Below are 18,838 nucleotides of genomic sequence, written 5' to 3'. Positions count from 1 at the left end.
TTTTTACATTCTTTCACCACAAAAATAACATTGTAAATAAATAAACAATAACACAAAACATATGAAATATAAGATGCTAACTATTACGAGTTCAAAATAGAACTTGTAATAGTTTGCAACGAGAGAACATTCTCTAAAATTAGATTTTTTCTCTACTTGCAAGTTTTTGGAGTTAATGAACGATTTTCCAGTAACAATTGTTACTAACTAGTAACAACTTTTAGTTATTGAACATAGCTAATATAAAATAATAATACATGATCCATATATTATTTCATTATATTTAAAAGCAAATAATTATCATCAAAAGCTGTAAATTTTGTTGCTGTAATGAAGTAAATAGTATTATTTTGACTTATAAATGATTGCTAAAAATGTATTAAGTTAAAAAACAGATGATGATTTATTTTGATTTGAAAAACATTATATTTAAAAACCTATTTATATTAAACAAGTAACAGAGCTATATTCGGCTGTGCCAAATCTTATATACCCTTCACCAAAGTATACCTTAATTGTATGTTGAAAAAAAATAACAAAAAAAAAAAATAAACCAACACTCAAATACATACAAATTATGCACGCGTGTGTTTGATTTGTAATTCTCATTTCATTTAATTGTAGATTCTACCCAACAACAACATTCTACAATGTAGAATGTTTTTGTTGGGTGTTTGTGCTGTTTACGTCTGATAGAGTTGCTCATATGAGAACTTCCCAGCGGTAAAAATACACATTACGTAAGCGCTTATCTAAGCAATCACCCCTATCGGCAATAACATGTGAAATTTTGTTCCCATGAAATATTCATTTCCCTCGAAGGGAAAATTGCTATCGGGAATATCACGATGAACTTTACATTCACAATAGTTGATTTTGTTTGTAACAGCTGTTTATTGTTTACAAAATTCCATTTAAAAATTTCACAACAAGGGGAATTTTTTCACATGAACAAAGTTGATGAACGAAAAAAGGAAAAGGGAAAATATTTCATGTGAAATATTGATTCGCGATAGGGGTGAATATTTCGTAGCAGTCATTGGTGATTCTTTCGCTTATTTTCCCACTTAGATTTAACATAAAAGTGTCATAGGCTGTATAATCGGTGTGCTCTCGCTTAGAATGTAAGCCACAATATCAGTAGGTGTCACTACTATTTAATTTACATTAAAAGCGGAGTTCTAAGCGAATTTGATGATATGACAATGAAGACTTGCAAATTAGAATGTAATAAATGTAGATTACAATTCTATTTGCATTTGCAAGTTAAGGTATAGTACCATGCATACTGATTTCGTAATAGAAAGAATACTTATGTATATTTTCATATATAAATTTCTGGAGGAAAAACCTTCCATTTTCATTTAATTTATTTATAATTTTTACGGCACTAAAATCAACACCTTCACTTACAGCATAAATATAAATTTTGTTTTTCATGTATAAACAAGAAAGAAAAGGTATTTATTTTTAGTGAATTTTAGTGAAAAATAAAAAACAAAAAAAAAATTAAATAGCTGCTGACTATCCGCTTAAATCGTAATCGAAGTTATAATTAGTACATGATGTGTTGGATTACGCACAGATTATACTATTATACATGACGTTATGACGTTATCGATTATTATCTGGGTACTTTGCTTCATTTACCGCTGGGTTATTATAAACAACTCTCTCTATTTTGTTAGAGAATAAGATTTACAAAGAAACAAAATAGAATTGGTGAATATACCCAGCAGTTAAGCAAGAAGTCAATGTATCCCTTAAAGACAGAAATTGTCACAAATGTCTTATTACTTGGCTGACTCCATTTTATATATTTTGGTCATTTGACACGTGTGTGCACTTTGTAGTGCAGAGAGAAGACAATTGGTTACTTTATACATCCCAAGTAATCTAGCGTGAAGACAATTGACACTTAAGTGTCTCCAAGGAATCTGGAGTGTAGTCACTTTAAATGTTTTGTGAGTACTGGTTTTTTACAAATTGTGTTGATATAATTCTCATACAGTTTATTTTTATTTTTGCTTAAGTATACTGATATCACATGCAACATATCATGAAGTCAGTAGTCACTTTAGTGTCTCTTAATAACATATGGTGAAGTCACTTCAAACTTTTTTTGTACTGCACTTTATTTTACCCACTAGAAGCGTTGACTATTTTCGATCAGCTATCAGATAGTCACATTGTAATCATGCCCTGCTTAGGACATGCACGTGTTAAAATAACTAGTCAAGTAGCTGATCACATTGAGTATACTCAATGTGTATTACACACATCTACATACATATATACACACAACTAAACTTTTAAAAGAAAACAATTGTTTTCTTTTTATTATGCTATTATATACAGTGAATGTCACTTAAAATCGTACACCATCGTAGTCAAATTTTATTCATTAGTTTTAGAAAGTTGATGTTTTGGAAATATTTTAAAATGCTATTTTTATATTGTGTGTGCTATTACCTATCAGAAAATTGGGTATAATTTTAATTACCCTTATCCACAAATAAAAAAATTAGGTAAGACTGTCAGTGCCCAGAATATCAACGCTTCATTTAAAATCTTAAAGGTACTAAAAATAGCAAATGATACCCTACAAAGTATTAGGATTATTTAATATTAACATTTTTTTTAATTTTTAATTATAATTTAATATAATTGTACGAATTTAAGTGAAATATGAATTTTGTGATGTTCTTTAATTTCCATCAATATTTTTTTAACGAATTGAGGTTTTGTTAACTTTATTGTTGAAATACATATTTTTTGTTCCAATTAATAAAATGACTTTTAATTTTTTATATAATCACCTATTATTGCCTGTATAATTTCATAATATTTAAAAAAAAATATATGTTGTACGATTTTGAGTGACACTCACTGTATGTACATGATTTCACGAAACACTAACAAAAACATGGGTTTTTGGGTTTTTTGCTTATATCTCGGTCATTTGTGGACCAATTTTCGATTTTACATAGCAACCGAGCTGGAAGAATTCCGGAGATTTTGATGTATCAATTATGTTTGTATGTTATTTAGGGGATTTGGAAAGTTGATTTCAACACACAGACGGACAGACGAACATGGCTAAATCGATCTATAACGATCCAGAATATATATACTTTATGGGGTCGCAAATGAAAAATGTAGAAATTACAAAGGGAATGACAAACTTATATGTATATACCCTTGCCACTCATGGTGAAGGGTATAAAAATAATTAAACTTTAGATTAAAAAAAAACTTTTTATTTTCCTAATAAAAATTTATTTAAAAAATGTAATGTATTTTTCAGTACTTAATTTATTTTTTCTCTTGTTTTATGATAGGTGTTAAATTTGTCATAGGAGGCGACAGAGAAAATAAAACTCCTACGAATGAATCCATAGAAAATTCTACAATATGGGAAAATATTTGGTCATGTCAAACCGCAATACCTATATACCATATGGCGTTTAGTCCAGATGGTACTCTATTTGCAACATGCGGTCGTAACGATAGACTTGTCAAAATTTGGTATGAAAACAAACAAAGTAAGTAACTCTATCATTTTACAATACTTATTTTATTTTTCAATTCTAGTTGCACTTGTAAACTTAACCCTATATCTATACCTGATACATTTTTGCCATGATAAACGTCAAAATGGTTGTCTAGATAAAAATTGTTAGTTATAGACTCCATTTATTTATTAGTATTATTGATTCGTTAATACAAAATTTAAATTTTCATTTATGTTGTTCAGAAATTTTTAACATTTTTTTATTATAATCTAGTTTACCCGACAGACTAAAGTTCGATTTGTGAAGCTGTGTAAAAATAGTTAAAAAGTGAAACAAAATTTTTGAATGATAATGTTTAATTTACATTTGATTTTAAAATATGTATATACAACGAATCTTATGGTGTTCTATTTACATGTTGATTGAAAGATCGATGTTCAGGTAACCAATTAAAATAAAGAAATACCTTTTTTCGATTGTTTTGCTGTGATATCATCGTTCATTGCAATGCTCTATGATACACGAATTTTTTTTGTTGTTGTCTGGTACGTAAACAAATAATGCTGATAGTGTTCCTACACGGGAACAGGCGACATATGGAACAATAGGGATCCGTGGTAGCAAAACTTGTCCTTTGTACTTCCTTTAAGTATTGTTGCTTCGATGAAGCTATGCATCAGGTTTTTTATCGCAAGTCGGGTGCCATTACAAAGACGTGGTCCGATCAGACTATCAGTTGGAGATTATGAGGCGGTAATCCTGGTAATTCTAGCGAGTTGGATAGTTGACGACATCATCTTGGGAAGTCATCATTCGACATATTCGACAGCAATTTAAATCTTAAAATTTAATTCGTCGACATTGGCTATTCAACAGTGGAACGTTTGTACGAACTGACTCCCTTAAGGCATCGCAATTATATTGTTTTTCGCGTCGCAACTCTTGATTAAATGCATCGTGCATCTGGCGATTGGGAGCTGTCATGCCTAACTCAGATAATACCTTTTTCGACATCATCAATCATATGTCCTCAATTAATGTCAAAGCCTCGTTGAAAAATTTTCTGAATTTGGATCTGAAGTTTTAATACGACTCTTATGCAAAATATCATCACACATGGCATCTTTGTACTTACTTCACAAATCAGTCGGTTTATCTCAACATGCTTCCCATATGTTGAGATGTACGTATTTGATGAGCATTTGACGAAAGCACTGCATCTCCGTGGGAGATGCAGATACACAATTTAACTCTATACGTTACACAATTCAACATTTATAGTTCGTAAATCTCGGAACGATGTTGGGCCACGAACGTTGACTAAAAGCAAACGCAAATAGAAACACTCATCGTTTCTTGGATGTACTGTGTAAATGAGACCTAATGCATCGTATAAAAATAAATGGGGAAAACCTGGAACTGGATTTCCTTGTTTCCGCCGCACAGTGGTATGAGAAAAAAAGATGGAAATAAATCTGTGACTTCTAAACGCTTAGTCCGATTTGAATGAAATTTCACATGCGCAAAGAGGAAATGTTGTCGAGTTTAAGTTTTGAATTTGGACCTCATGGGCCCACCAGGAGAGGGGTCCCCAAAGTAGGACACCTCGGTTATGTTCAATTTTAAAAATGATCCTATTTCTTCGTTTGTTTTCCGATTTCAAAAAAATTACGTATAAGGAATCTTCTCGTATATGGAAAACCTCGTCGTAGATATCAATTATCTCTTATAGCTTAGGAGATATTCGCATTTGAAAATTAAATTTTCAACATTTTTACCCACCGTACTCCGATTTTCTCCATTTTTATAGGTTCAACAACAAATGTATATATTAAATAAAGAAAGAATTGTTGAAAAATCATGACTGGGTCCAAAGTTACATGCATTTGAATTAAAAAAATGCGATTTTTTGCAATTTTTTTGGCAAAAGTACTTTTATTCTTTTTAAGTTATCTAAACAATTTATAAGAGGATGTATAATTAATTTGTACTTTTTGAAAAACTAACTTTACATCAAATATTTTAAATGAAAAAAAATTTATAATTTTTGATAATGAGGGGACCAGGTCCATTCAAAAAACGCCTATTTTTGTATGTAAAATTCAACTTTAGGGCAAAAATTCTCAAATCGCATAATCGATATCAACATATAGAAACCTATTTTAGATGGCCCAATATGTTCTTAATTATTTTGTAAAGGGTTCCGATAACCCCGCGCGTGGAATGTATATTATAGCCAAAAAACAAAAAATTCCATTTTTGGGATTTTTCAATCCTTTTTTGGGAATTGCCGGATTCCTGATTATAAATTCCAGGTAAAATTTCGTTAAAAAAATATTCATAAATAAAAATTTTATTTCAATTTGAAATATTTGTATCGTCGCAAAAATTTAATTAAAAAAAATTTTTGTCATAGTTTTCGAAAGTTATAGATATTATTGAAAAATAGACAAAATTCCCTAACCATTGATATATAACATGTCTACCTTATGTTTTTTACGTGGCAAATTAATTAGGGATAACTTAACACCTCGCAGAGAATTTACCTAACACTGTTATTTTAAATCATAAAAAGGTTGTTAGGTAGGCGCAAACATACTTTTTTATGAATTTCTACAGCCGCTTTTTTACGATCAATCCTTAAATTTTATACCTATATTTGAAAATTGTCGTATTGTTGAAAATTGTCAAGTATTGGTACTCCCTGTAAGCAATATGATGATTTGTGCTCAAAATCGAAGAAAAAAGGTTATCGAATTCTTTAGAAACCCTATCTAAGGAAGAAGTTTCGGACACATTTAAGGCTATGTTAAGAAAAGAAAAACAGCCTTTGGATGCCATTAAAATTGCAACTATTCTTCCAAGCGCATATCCAAGACGACTGAAAAGAATTGTAAAGAGCATACCCACACCATCATCTGATACAACGTTCACTGAGGAAGATGCCATTGTGCTTATGTTGCAACTGGAATTAAGTCGTGATAACTACATAACGTTAAGAAAGGCGCTGTCAGAAAAAGGAGTGGATATTTTACCGTCATATGATAAATTAAATGAAAAGAAGAAGAGCATTATACCATCTCCTATTGAAATAACGGATCGGAAGGCTGTTATTGGACTTGCCCCACTACTAGAAAATACTGCATTAAGGATTGCTTCTGACTTTTACAGACAAAACTAAAAAAAATTAATTCTTGTGATCTTCAACTCATTTGTAAGTGGGGATGTGATGGATTATCTCGGAATATAAACAAATCAACACGAACGAAACCTCATCGGAATATAAAAGTGTATTTATGGCATCGTTTGTTCCATTAAGAATTCGAAAGTATGCTGGCAGCGATTCTCCATCAACCAGTTTCGATGACATTTGGAAGAATTCGACTCCAGGATCAAAAGCTTTTTGTAGGCCAGTAAGCTTTGAATATATGAAGGAATCCAAAACAACAACACAAGATTTAATAAATTGTATTGAAGCGGAAATTAAAAACTTGGAACCGATAACAATCGAAACTGAAAATTATTCATTTAACATTTCCTTTGATTTAAAACTAACGATGATTGATGGGAAAGTTGGCAATGCTATTACAGGAACATCATCTACTTGGTACTGCTACATATGTGGTGACAAAAATCCGAATTTTCGAATATTACAAAGGAGAGGACAATTAATGAGGAAACGCTAAAATTCGGAATATCACCGTTACATGCCCGCATACGATTTCTGGAACATTTTCTACATATAGCATATGATTTAAAGTACAGAAGCATACCGGAAAACGCAAACAAAACAGCAAATAACAATAAAGAGCTAGTGCAAATGAGAGCCAGTGAGAAAAGAAGAATTCAAAAAGCGGATGGGATTAAATATTGACAAGCCACTCGCAAGATATGAAAGCACTAACGATGGAAATACCGCTAGGCGATTTTTCAAACATTTTGAAACTACCTCAGAAATAACCGGAATTAATATGGAATTACTGCAAAAAGTCAATATTATTCTAATGGCTATAAATAGTAAGCATAAAGTGAACGCATCAAAATTTGGAGAGTATTCTACAGAAATTTCTGAATTACTTTTGAAATTATATCCCTGGAAAGAAATGACACCTACAGTTCACAAGATATTATGTCATGGAAACATCATCATTCAACATAATATTTTGCCTTTAGGAAAGCTTACAGAAGAACCCTAAGAATCAAGGAATAGAGACTTTAAGCATATTCATTAGTTTAGCTCAAGGAAGTGTTCTAGAATGTCTCAAAATGAAGATATTTTTAATAATTTAATTCTATCTTCTGATCCTGTATTATCTACAATAAGGAAACGTTGGACTTGTTACAGAACATTAGCATTTGAAAATATTCATGAATTTAAAGACTTACTTTATACTACTACTGTGATTCCGATTATTTTACAAAATTATATCAATTTATTATACATTTTTTAAATAAAGAATATTTTTATATAAAATAATTACTTGTTTTTTTATTATTTATATAGGTATAAAATTTAAGGATTGATCGTAAAAAAGTGGCTGTAGAAATTCATAAAAGTATGTTTGCGCCAACCTAACAAACCTTTTTATGACTGAAAATAGCAGTGTTAGGTAAATTCTGTGCGTGGTGTTTTCCCTAATTAATTTGCCACGTAAAAGACATAAGGTAGACGTGTTATATATCAATGGTTAGGGAATTTTGTCTATTTTTCAATAATGTATATAACTTTTGTCAATTAAAAAAACATGGAATACTTTTTCGAAAAATATGACAAACATTTTTTTTAATTTAATTTTTGCGACGATACAAATATTTCAAATTGAAATAAAATTTTTATTTATGAATATTTTTTAATGAAATTTTACTGGAATTTATAATCAGGAATCCGGCAATTCCCAAAAAAGGTTTTAAAAATTACAAAAATGGATTTTTTTGTTTTTTGGCTATAATATCCATACCAGGGGCGGGGTTATCGGAACCCTTTACAAAATAATTAAGAACATATTGGGCCATCTAAAATAGGTTTCTATATTTTGATATCGACTATGCGATTTGAGAATTTTTGCCCTAAAGTTGAATTTTACATACAAAAATAGGCGTTTTTTGAATGGACCTGGTCCCCTCGTTATCAAAAATTATCAATTTTTTTTTCATTTAAAATATTTGATGTACATCCTCTTAGAAATTTTTTAGATAACTTAAAAAGAATAAAAGTACTTTTTTCCCAAGAAATTGCAAAAAATTGCCTTTTTTAAATTTTTGAAATTCAAATGCATGTAACTTTGGACCCAGTCATGATTTTTAAACAATTATTTCTTTATTTGATATATACATCAAAAAACTGGAGTAGGGTGGGTAAAAATGTTGAAAATTTAATTTTCAAATGCGAATATCTCCTAAGCTATTGCAAGACGTATATTGCATATACGTCGGAAAACAAACGAAGAAATAGGATCATTTTTAAAATTGAACATACCCGAGGTGTCCTACTTTGGGGACCCCGCTCCTGGTGGGCCCATGAGGTCCAAATTCAAAACTTAAACTCGACAACACTTCCTCTTTGCGCATGTGATATTTCATTCAAATCGACAGTGGCAATGACAAAATCCCGGTTGTCATTTCGACTGGCTGCATTCAATTTTCCTTAGCTTTCTGCCAGTTCACCAAATCAAAATCCGAACTCATCCGAAAGGTGTTTCCAAACATTGAATAACTTGAACTTGCTATATTGGCTGCGAAAAACATTGATGTCGACGAATTGAATTTTAATATTCAAAGTGAAATTGCTGTCGTATTGATGACGTACAATTCGGTTGATTCCGTTACTTCCCAAGATGATTTCGTCAAGTATCCAACCGAGTTTTTAAACTCTCTGGAATTACCTCGATTACAGACTCACAATCTCCAACTGAAAGTCGGATCGGTAATCATAATGTTACGAATCAAGAACCAACCACGTCTTTGTAATGGCACACGACTTGCGGTAAAAAACCTGATGAATAACGTCATCGAAGCAACAATACTTATAGGAAAGTACAAGGCAGAAGACCTTTTGATACCACAGATGCCTCCGACCGACATGCCATTCAATTTTAAATTCAAGTAACAAATCTCAAGGGCAGTCATAGCATGTTTGCGACATTAACCTTGAAAATCCATACTTCTCGCATGGTCAATTGTATGTCCCCTATTCCGTGTCGGATCAGCATTCTATGTTTACTCGCCAGACAACAAAACAAAAAATATCGTGGTCAATTGTATGTCCCCTGTTCCGTGTCGGATCAGCATTATTTGTTTACGCGTCAGACAATAAAACAAAAAATGTCGTGTATCATAGAGCATTGCAATGAACGAAATTATGATATAACAGCAAAAAAATCGAAAAAAGTATTTCTTTATTTTAATTGGTTACCTGAACAAGCATAGAGTTAGAATTAGAGACGAAACTGAGAGTAAAAATAATTACTCTCTCCCAAATTTTATGGCTGACACAACAACAAAATTCATTGATTACATGTATTTTGTTGTTGCAGGACTTAGAATTTTGACTTAAGTTTATATATTTTGACTTAAGTTTATAGAATTTTGACTTAAGTTTATATATTTCAAACAGCTTCTCACAAATCGAACACAAAGATTTTTTAATTTGGATAGGACAACGTCTGTCGGGTCAGCTAGTATCTAATAACACTGTATAACAGCATTTTTGGAACAGACTAGCGATCTTCCACAAAAATGATCCCCATAAAATTCCACAACATAACTCTGAGAATAAGAATTCTCTCAGATATTAACTTGCAACATTTTTTTCAGTTAGTATAATGCTCCCTTCGATCAAAAAGTGAAAACTTTGACCCACTGTAAACAAAAAAATTCAGACCAGCTTGACTATAACATTATTCTACCAAAATGATCTACTCAACATGCCCTTTCAGAATTATAGGGTCGCTATTCTGTTCCAAAAATGCTGTTGGACAGTGTTATTAGTTCAACTAATAGTTTAGTTCATGAAGAAGTTGCCAGATTTTTTTAAAATATCATGTATATTTGCGATAAAATTCTAAAGAAAATAATACAAACTTTATAAAAATTATCTACCCATCCAAAGTTGACATCATTTTATATGTTTCATCTTTTGATGCGTGTATTTTTTAAGTTTTTTCCAAAAAAACGTCTCCAATTTTTTCTTTTTAAGGAAAAAAATTTTTGGGATCTATAAACAATTTTTCCCTGCAAAAAACAATTTTTTTAAATGATAGACATTTACTCACAATCATTGGTGATAACTACGGAATCAGTGGAGATATTTTAGAATATATTAGTACAAAATACTGTTAAATCACATATTTTAATCATGTTTTTTTTTTATTTGTTTTAGTTTTGTTTCCATCAAAAAGTTCATCTAAAGCTACTACTAAAGATGAAGGAAAAGAGTTAAACTTCACTTATGTGTATATTGCACATCCACGAGCAGTTACAAACATAATATGGCGAAAAACAAGCAAATACATGCCAAAAGGTTCTGTTTCTAACATGATCGTTACTTCATGTCTTGACAATATTTGCCGAATTTGGATTGAAACGGTTTTACCGGATGATGGACTAATAAATATGACTCAATTTGATCCCCTAGCTTCACAAAATCCAAAGTTCAGAACTCATAGACACAAACATAGATTTATGCAGAGACTCAAACACATGAAAACTTGTTTCCACATACGTCGCCATGCAAAGAATGGTTCAAATGTAGGGACATCAACCTTAAATATGGTGGCTAATAGTTATCCCGGTCCTATACCATCGCTTCCATCATCATGTAGTGTACACGATTTTCACTCCTATGGATTCCATGGTACCGGAATATCACAAGGCGTTCATTTCCATTTAGCTGCTTCTATAAATGCAGAAACAGACATACCTTTGGTCCCGTCAATGCATTCCAACAGTTCGGATCCTTCAACACAGAACAACTTTATTCTTCATTGGTTGAATAACAAGGAAATGAATTTTACACTTCAAGCTGAAGCCATACTTCAAGAGTTAACTAAAAAAGTGATTGATGAGGAAAATAATACAGCAACAGGCAATTCCGATTTAATGGATAATTATTCCAATGGTGGGCCACCAAAAAAGAAATATGTACGCAACGGGTCAAAATCAGTGTCTGTGGATGACAATAGTGCTGCTGGCGATGAGAGTAAAGCTTCAAATTTGCAAAATATTAATTCAATGTCAAATACTACTTCTCTAAATTCCCTGAATAACGATAATAATTCGATTGTAAATCAATTAACAGATTCATTAGATATAAAAATTGACTGTTTATTACGGGACTGGCATCAGAGTCCAGATTTATTATTTGCTATCCATCCAGTTGACGGAAGCTACTTAATTTGGGTGGTTGAATGGCTGGACGACTATTATCCTGGTTCATTTCGGCAAGCACAGGTTTCTTTCTCAACCAGAATCCCGAATGCATTTCCTCTTGGAGATTCAATGTCCATGTCAACAATGGTTAGCTTGTATAATACCGGTACACATCCGTTAGTTTTCCGGGAAATTGCAAACAATGTTAAAAGTAAGGATAACGATGTGTCGGAGGAAGATGAAATTTTAATGAAAGACGAATCAGATGAGCATGACGATGAAAACGATAATGTTTCTGTTCAGAATTCCAAAGGCAGCGATGATATGAACGACGGTTCTGATGATAAAACTAAAGACTCCCAGACAGGAAGTATTTCTACGGACATTTCACCATCCGTATCTATGGTTACTAAACATTCAAATGGCACTTTAAATCTGTGGCAACTTTCTTTTGCATACAAAACCAAATTCACGCAGGTTTTGAGTATTGGGCATGTCAGTCGGGTTTCCGGTCACAGATTCCGTGTAAATGACATTAATTGTCATCCAGTTTTACCCTTATTAGTATCAACGTCTCATCACAATTTGCCAGAATTTGAAAATAAATCTACAACAAGTGCAGGATCAAATTTTGACTCAAATGGTATAAATGATGCGGATCACGTATTTACTACATCTGGATTTTGTTCCGAACTAATATTATGGAGGGTAGACTCAGTAGGTCCGCTTTGTCATACGGGTGGAGTCAGCGAACTTGCTCGCATTAATTCTCCTGAAATATCGGCGTTTAGTAATGTTGCTTGGATTCCTACACTGTTACCCAGCACAACTCTTGGCAGTTACAGTAACTCTCCTTCTGCTTGTTTTGTGGCAAGCGATGGCGAAAATTTACGTGTCTACCAAGCTGTAATAGACGCGAGAACACTATTAGCAGAAATTTCAGCATCTGAATGTGTAACTAAATTACAGAAATCAGCATCGATTTCTTCTTTGTATTCGAATGCATCCTCAACAATTAAAGGCCTAAAATCAGCAATTCATGACAAACTTAAGGTAGTGTCGCAACAGTCTACAGCTCGCCCTGGATGCATTATTCAGCTGGATCCGATATCTGATGCAAAACACGATTGGCAAAATACACAATTTTTACATGTGTTTCAAGCTCAGTTAATAACTGGTGGAGAACTATCAAAAACAGATGATGCAACTCCCAAACGCAGTAATCAAAACGACATGGACGCTATGGTAGATCTACAACAAAATGCTGAATTTGAAGAGCCATTTTACATTGTTATTATAGAAAAAACAGTTAAGGGAAGTACTATTCATATGTGGCGTATTATAATATCTTCAAAGCAGCAGAAATCCTTCCTTTCGGAAACAGCGATGTATGTTCCCGACAGCAATATTACACAAGATGTTGAAGATATTGATGCATATCGCAAATCTTCCGAAATCAATATTGATGCAGCAGAGTCAAACATAAAAGCAGATAATGTTGAACCTCCGCACATTGTTATTACTACCGAAAAAGTTTGTACCCAGGAATTGCCGCTACCTGACGGTGTTGATGTAATACATGCATCACCAGCTGCCGGACATCTTAGCTCGTCTTCAATATATCCAGCATGTTATGCCCCATACATTATAGTTACAGCATGCTCTGATTCTATATCCAGATTTTGGAAATGTGAATCTACTTGCATCGACGATAGTGTCAAATTTCCAAGTGATCATAATCTATATGAATGGTCGGAGTGGAAAATGTTCAGTAAAAAACAGGATTCTGCAATAGAAATACCTGGACAGCCATTAAACATAAGCGCTGCTTATTCCGGCCGCGTAGCCTGTGCCTATAAATATGGTAAGAGTTTCACGCGGCCAAATAAATGTGGAGATCCAGATTCTAGATACATAAACCTCTGCGTAGGTATATTTGAATGCGAAAGTTCGGGAGGAAGTGAATGGGTTCTTGAAGATACTATACACTTGAAAAATATTCACTTGCCAAGAATAAACATTGACCATGGTATTGATCTGAGCTACTTGCATGATAATCGAATTCTGCAAAAGAAGCAACGACTTAACCAAGTATTACACAATTTTACAGTTCACGATGAATTGAGGTCTCCTCGCAGTGGAGATTCCACGCCAGAAATAAACACAAAAAGTCACACTGGTCTTCTAGCTGTTCCTAGTTTCAGTACTTTACAATCATTAAGAAAAAGTATTGCTGAAAATGGGAACACATGCCCTTTAACGCAGAAACATTTGGTACAACTTGATTGGGTTTCTAAAGAGGATGGATCCCATATTCTTACCGTCGCAGTTGGTAGCAAAATTCTTTTGTACACCCCAGTTTCATCCGATATTGCTCAAGCTAATATAAAAGCAATGAAGGAATCTAGATCAGCAAATCGTCCCATTTTACGCAAAGCAAGCTCACTAGCACAGCCCCATTTCAATGACGAAATTCGTTGGATGAAGTTGAGACAAATCGATTTAGAAACTGCGGATGGTTTGCCCCCTTTGCCTATGCAAATTTCGTGGGTGCGAGATGGTATATTGGTCGTTGCCATGGATTCTGAAATGCATGTATATTCGCAGTGGAAACCACGCTACAGTCAACAACACAGCGTGGAAGACATTTTTGATACTAGAAACTTACGTGATGAAGATTTGAGATCGATTGCAAATGAATCGTCTAAACTTAGGTTGAAAAATGCCGCTTCAATGCCTTTAATGAGCAAAGTAAGCACTGCGAATCTGCAACTACTTTCCAAAGACAAAAAGAAAGTCCCTGGTACTAGTTCAGCAAATACGCAGAGTACATCTGATGCAACTATTAATGAAGATTATATGACAGATTTTGGACTATTCCAAGCATCTCGCATAGCATGTCCAGTATTACCTCAATATCATCCTAAGCAGTTGATGGAACTGTTAAATTGTGGTAAAATCCGATGGGTTAAAGCTATTTTAGCACATTTAGTTCGTTGTTTGAGTGTCCCCAGTATTAGAGGAGTAAATAATGAGAGTGACGACGCCTCTATAAGACAGGTAATTAACCGATATGTATTAAATAGCGAATATTTTACCATTGTAATGTTTTCTCTAACTTAATAAGTCAAAACTAATCCGTTAGACAAATATTAATGCACGATTTTCAAGAAAATTCTTACATTTGTGTCCATGTGTGACACAAAAAAAACTTAAAAGTACCAAATTGAAAATTATAAAAGAAATTGGTTATAGTGCATTTACACCGAGGCGAAATCTAGTGGATTTTAATTGAAATCTTGTTCAAAATCTATACCGTTTACACCGCTGTTTTCTGACATTTAGCAAGATTTCATTTAATAACAAAAACAGCTGACTAACAAAACCCGCAGTAAATAAGTAAATTTTTAGTATTATAATTTATAAATTTAACTTTTATTCATATTTGCATCCATTGAAAATATTTATCAAACGCTAAAATTGTTCCTCACTTTTTATATTATTTTTTTTATTTGTATCTGTCAAATTTTATTTGTACAGTGCTGTATTTTTTAGTCAGTTATGAAGAAATTCACGGTTGCATCACTTGGTACTGAGTAGATTTGAGGAGATTTCCCCAAAATCTAGTCACGAAGTAGATTTCATTTTGTATGGGAAATCTCGTCAAAATAACTAGATTTGGCTCGAAATCTCATATGTACTAGATTTCGCTCAGTGTAAATGCACTATTACAATTAAAATAAATTTTGTTGCAAATCGGAACGACAAAGCTAAAACAATATTCACCGTTATCGTAGTTGGCGTTTTTGTGTCGTTTATTGAGCGTTTTTATAAAATGGTATCGTGATTGGCGAAAACGCCAATAAATACGACTCTGTATACAAATCTATTACAAACTACCCGTTAAAACGGTATCGTGTTTGGCGTATTTGCCTGTCAAAACAGAAAAACTGTCGTTAGAAAATTTACTCACGACAAGAGTAGAAACAAGTAATAAATTTTACATAAAATTTTTTTCAGATGATTTTCAAGCCTTTTTGATTAAAAATTACGACGCAAGCTCAATATTTTAAGTTGGTTAAAATAATGGAAAAGAAAACGTATTTGGCTAGATGCATTAATAAAGGTTTAAATAAAATAAACATAAAAAAGAGTTGATGAAATCGCAGACGACCTAAATTCCGTACAGGTGAGGGTTGGTTGAAGGTATGGGCGGACTTCAAATTTAAATTAAAAAAACTGGCGCACAATGCCGAAAGTCATGCTACAGGTAGTGGAAATTTTAAACAGTTTATATTATCACCATTAGAAGAGGCTGCAGTAAATTTATTGGATATGTACTAAAGGCCTGCACAAGACAACATTTTGTAGAAAAATGTCTTACTTCAAAATTTGATGCTTTGTTTTGTTGTGTCGACGCGCACATCATGTTGTTCAATGTCATCGCGCCGCGAAAACTATGTTGTACCATGTCACACACTGGTTCAAGGGCGGCATTAATTAATTTTTTTCATGTCTTCTGATCTACCTTATTTTTTCACAATTTGTAATAAACAATCTAATTATCATGTACCAAAAATATTAGGCTTATATCTTTATTACTTTTTTGTCCACAGACATTCAAAGGTGACCTAAGTGACTGCGTTTGAAATGACCGTATTATATATGCTACCTTTTATCGCTTCATGCTGTCAAAATATTCTTGTAATGACACTATAATGATTTTTTTCATAGAATTGGATGTTACAAATGATATATATGCAAATAAAAAAAATTTTGAAAATTAAAAAAAAAAAAATTTTTACTACTATAAATTGTCCAAAAATATTTATTTTCTCCAACTTCTATGGATTGTACCTATTGATCTCCAACGACCTCTAGCCCGAGACTTATATCGAATTAAAGCCTGAAGTCTCAGCTAACGATTAATTAAAAATTCAGCTGTCCGTTTTTGCCCCTAAGCAATTCCGGTACAAAAAACAAAAAAAAAGTTAGGAAAAATTTGCTTCACAAGCATGTTATTGGGCATGCAATAACAGCTTTTTTTTTAAAAATAATTCGGTATCTCGGGAACTATTGGAGATATTATTACGAAATTTTACATGGTTAGAGCTGAGGTGTTTTCGAGTTGATTCGTAGTTGTTCAGCTTCCTACGGCTAATGGGGGCCAGTATGTGGCCCCTCAAATTTGGTCACCTCGGATCTCAAATTTTTAAAAAAATCGCCAAAAATCCATTTATGATCCGAATAAGCTGAAATTTAAAATATAAATAGTACTTGAGAAGATCTACTAAAAATACGCTTAGATTTGTAGGTTATATATATATTTTGAAGAGATATTTAGGTTTATTGATTTATTTTTTTTAATTTTGCTCGATCTTGTTTTGGTTTTTTAGATATGGCGGGCCAACGGAGGGTCGAAATTTTTTTTTAACAGCGTCAGCCATATTGGCGATAAAATTCTAAATAAAATAAAAACAACTTGGAGACAGTTATGTCATCCCTATAAAAAGTTACATGCATCCAAAGTTAGAAAATGTAAAAACTAAAAAAAAAATTATAATATGGTGATTTTCCATGAAGAAAAATATAAATTTGAATTAATGTAAAATTTAAACGATTAAAGATATCATAACAAAATTTGGAACCCAAATGTCCTTAAATCAATGGCATTATAATTTTTGACATTTTTTATTTTCAAATACCGAAATTCCTGAAACGGGGAAAATGTGTTCCAAAAACTCAGTTTTTTTTTAGAAAACTGCCTACTGTGACGTTATTTACCGTGTGATAGTAAAAAAACTCTGCAAGTATTTAAGAAACATATAGGGCTATACAAATAGAGGGCCATTTCAAGGATTGATGCTTTGCCTTTTTAAAATTTTTTACTCAAACCAAAATTTTTTTTTTTTTAAATTGGCCAAGTTTGGATAGTTCTATGGAGTGTTATGTTCGTTTAAGTGAGCCAAATTTTAGTTTACACGCTTTTCCATTAAGTTCTCTTTCCGGATCATATACAAATTCTATATAGTTTCGAAGAAAATTTGTTTCTACAAAAGAAAAAATATAGGCACTTTTTTGGTAAAAAACGTAAAAAATACGGACTTTTTACATGTTCCAAATTTGGATGAGTGTAAGTTTTTATAGGGACGACATGACTCGTAGCAAGTTGTTTGTATTTTATTTAGAATTTTATCGCCAATATAGCTGATTTTGTAAAAAAAAAATTTCGACCATCCGTTGGCCCGCCATAACTAAAAAACCAAAAAAAGATCGAGCAAAATTAAAAAAAATAAATCAATAAACCTAAATATCTCTTCAACTAATAGAGATAACCTACATGTGTAAACGTATTTTTAGTAGATCTTCTCAAGGACTATTTATATTTTAAATTTTAGCTCATTCGGATCATAAATGGATTTTTGGCGATTTTTTTAAAAATTTAAGACCCGAGGTGACCAAATTTGAGGGGCCACGTACTGGCCCCCATTACCCCTAGGAAGCTGAACAACTGCAAATCAACTCGAAAACACCTCAGCTCCAATCATGTGAAATTTCGTAATAATATCTCTAATAGTTCCCGAGATACCGAATTATTGCCAAAAAAATACGTTTCTGAACCACTGTGTGTCATCGCGCTACGAAAACCGTGTTGTACCATGTCATGCGTATAACTATTGATGTTGCTGTTATTATGTGTGGTAGCTTGAGTTGAATTGATGTTAACAAGTGTCGCATTGTTAGCCAGAATAAAATTACAAACCAGAATGAAATTGTACACAACTGCTGAATAGTGAAAATCTGAGAAATATTATTATTAAGCATTATATATTTTTTTATATTTAGAACAAATAATAGGATTTTTAAAAAATATAAATAATAAAGTGTAACACAGAAAAAAAGAAATTCATTATTGGAATGAATTTTTTAATAAATATTATTAATCGAACATGAAT

General features: G+C 32.3%; 1 protein-coding gene across 1 annotated transcript in view; it reads left to right on the top strand.

Annotated features, from left to right (window-relative positions):
- Window positions 1-18,838, top strand: part of Rbcn-3A (Rabconnectin-3A) — a 452,485-nt gene that overhangs the window by 123,562 nt on the left and 310,085 nt on the right. Inside the window, exons 4-5 of the mRNA XM_065506903.1 lie at window positions 3,342-3,545; window positions 10,894-14,942. Coding sequence (XP_065362975.1) covers window positions 3,342-3,545; window positions 10,894-14,942 — 4,253 coding nt within the window. The remainder of the gene's footprint in view (window positions 1-3,341; window positions 3,546-10,893; window positions 14,943-18,838) is intronic.

This window comes from Calliphora vicina, chromosome 4 (genome assembly GCF_958450345.1).
Source record: "Calliphora vicina chromosome 4, idCalVici1.1, whole genome shotgun sequence".
In the NCBI taxonomy this organism is placed as follows: domain Eukaryota; kingdom Metazoa; phylum Arthropoda; class Insecta; order Diptera; family Calliphoridae; genus Calliphora; species Calliphora vicina.
The sequence above is the reverse complement of the archived record's forward strand: the minus strand, read 5'-3'. Positions and strand labels throughout refer to the sequence as shown.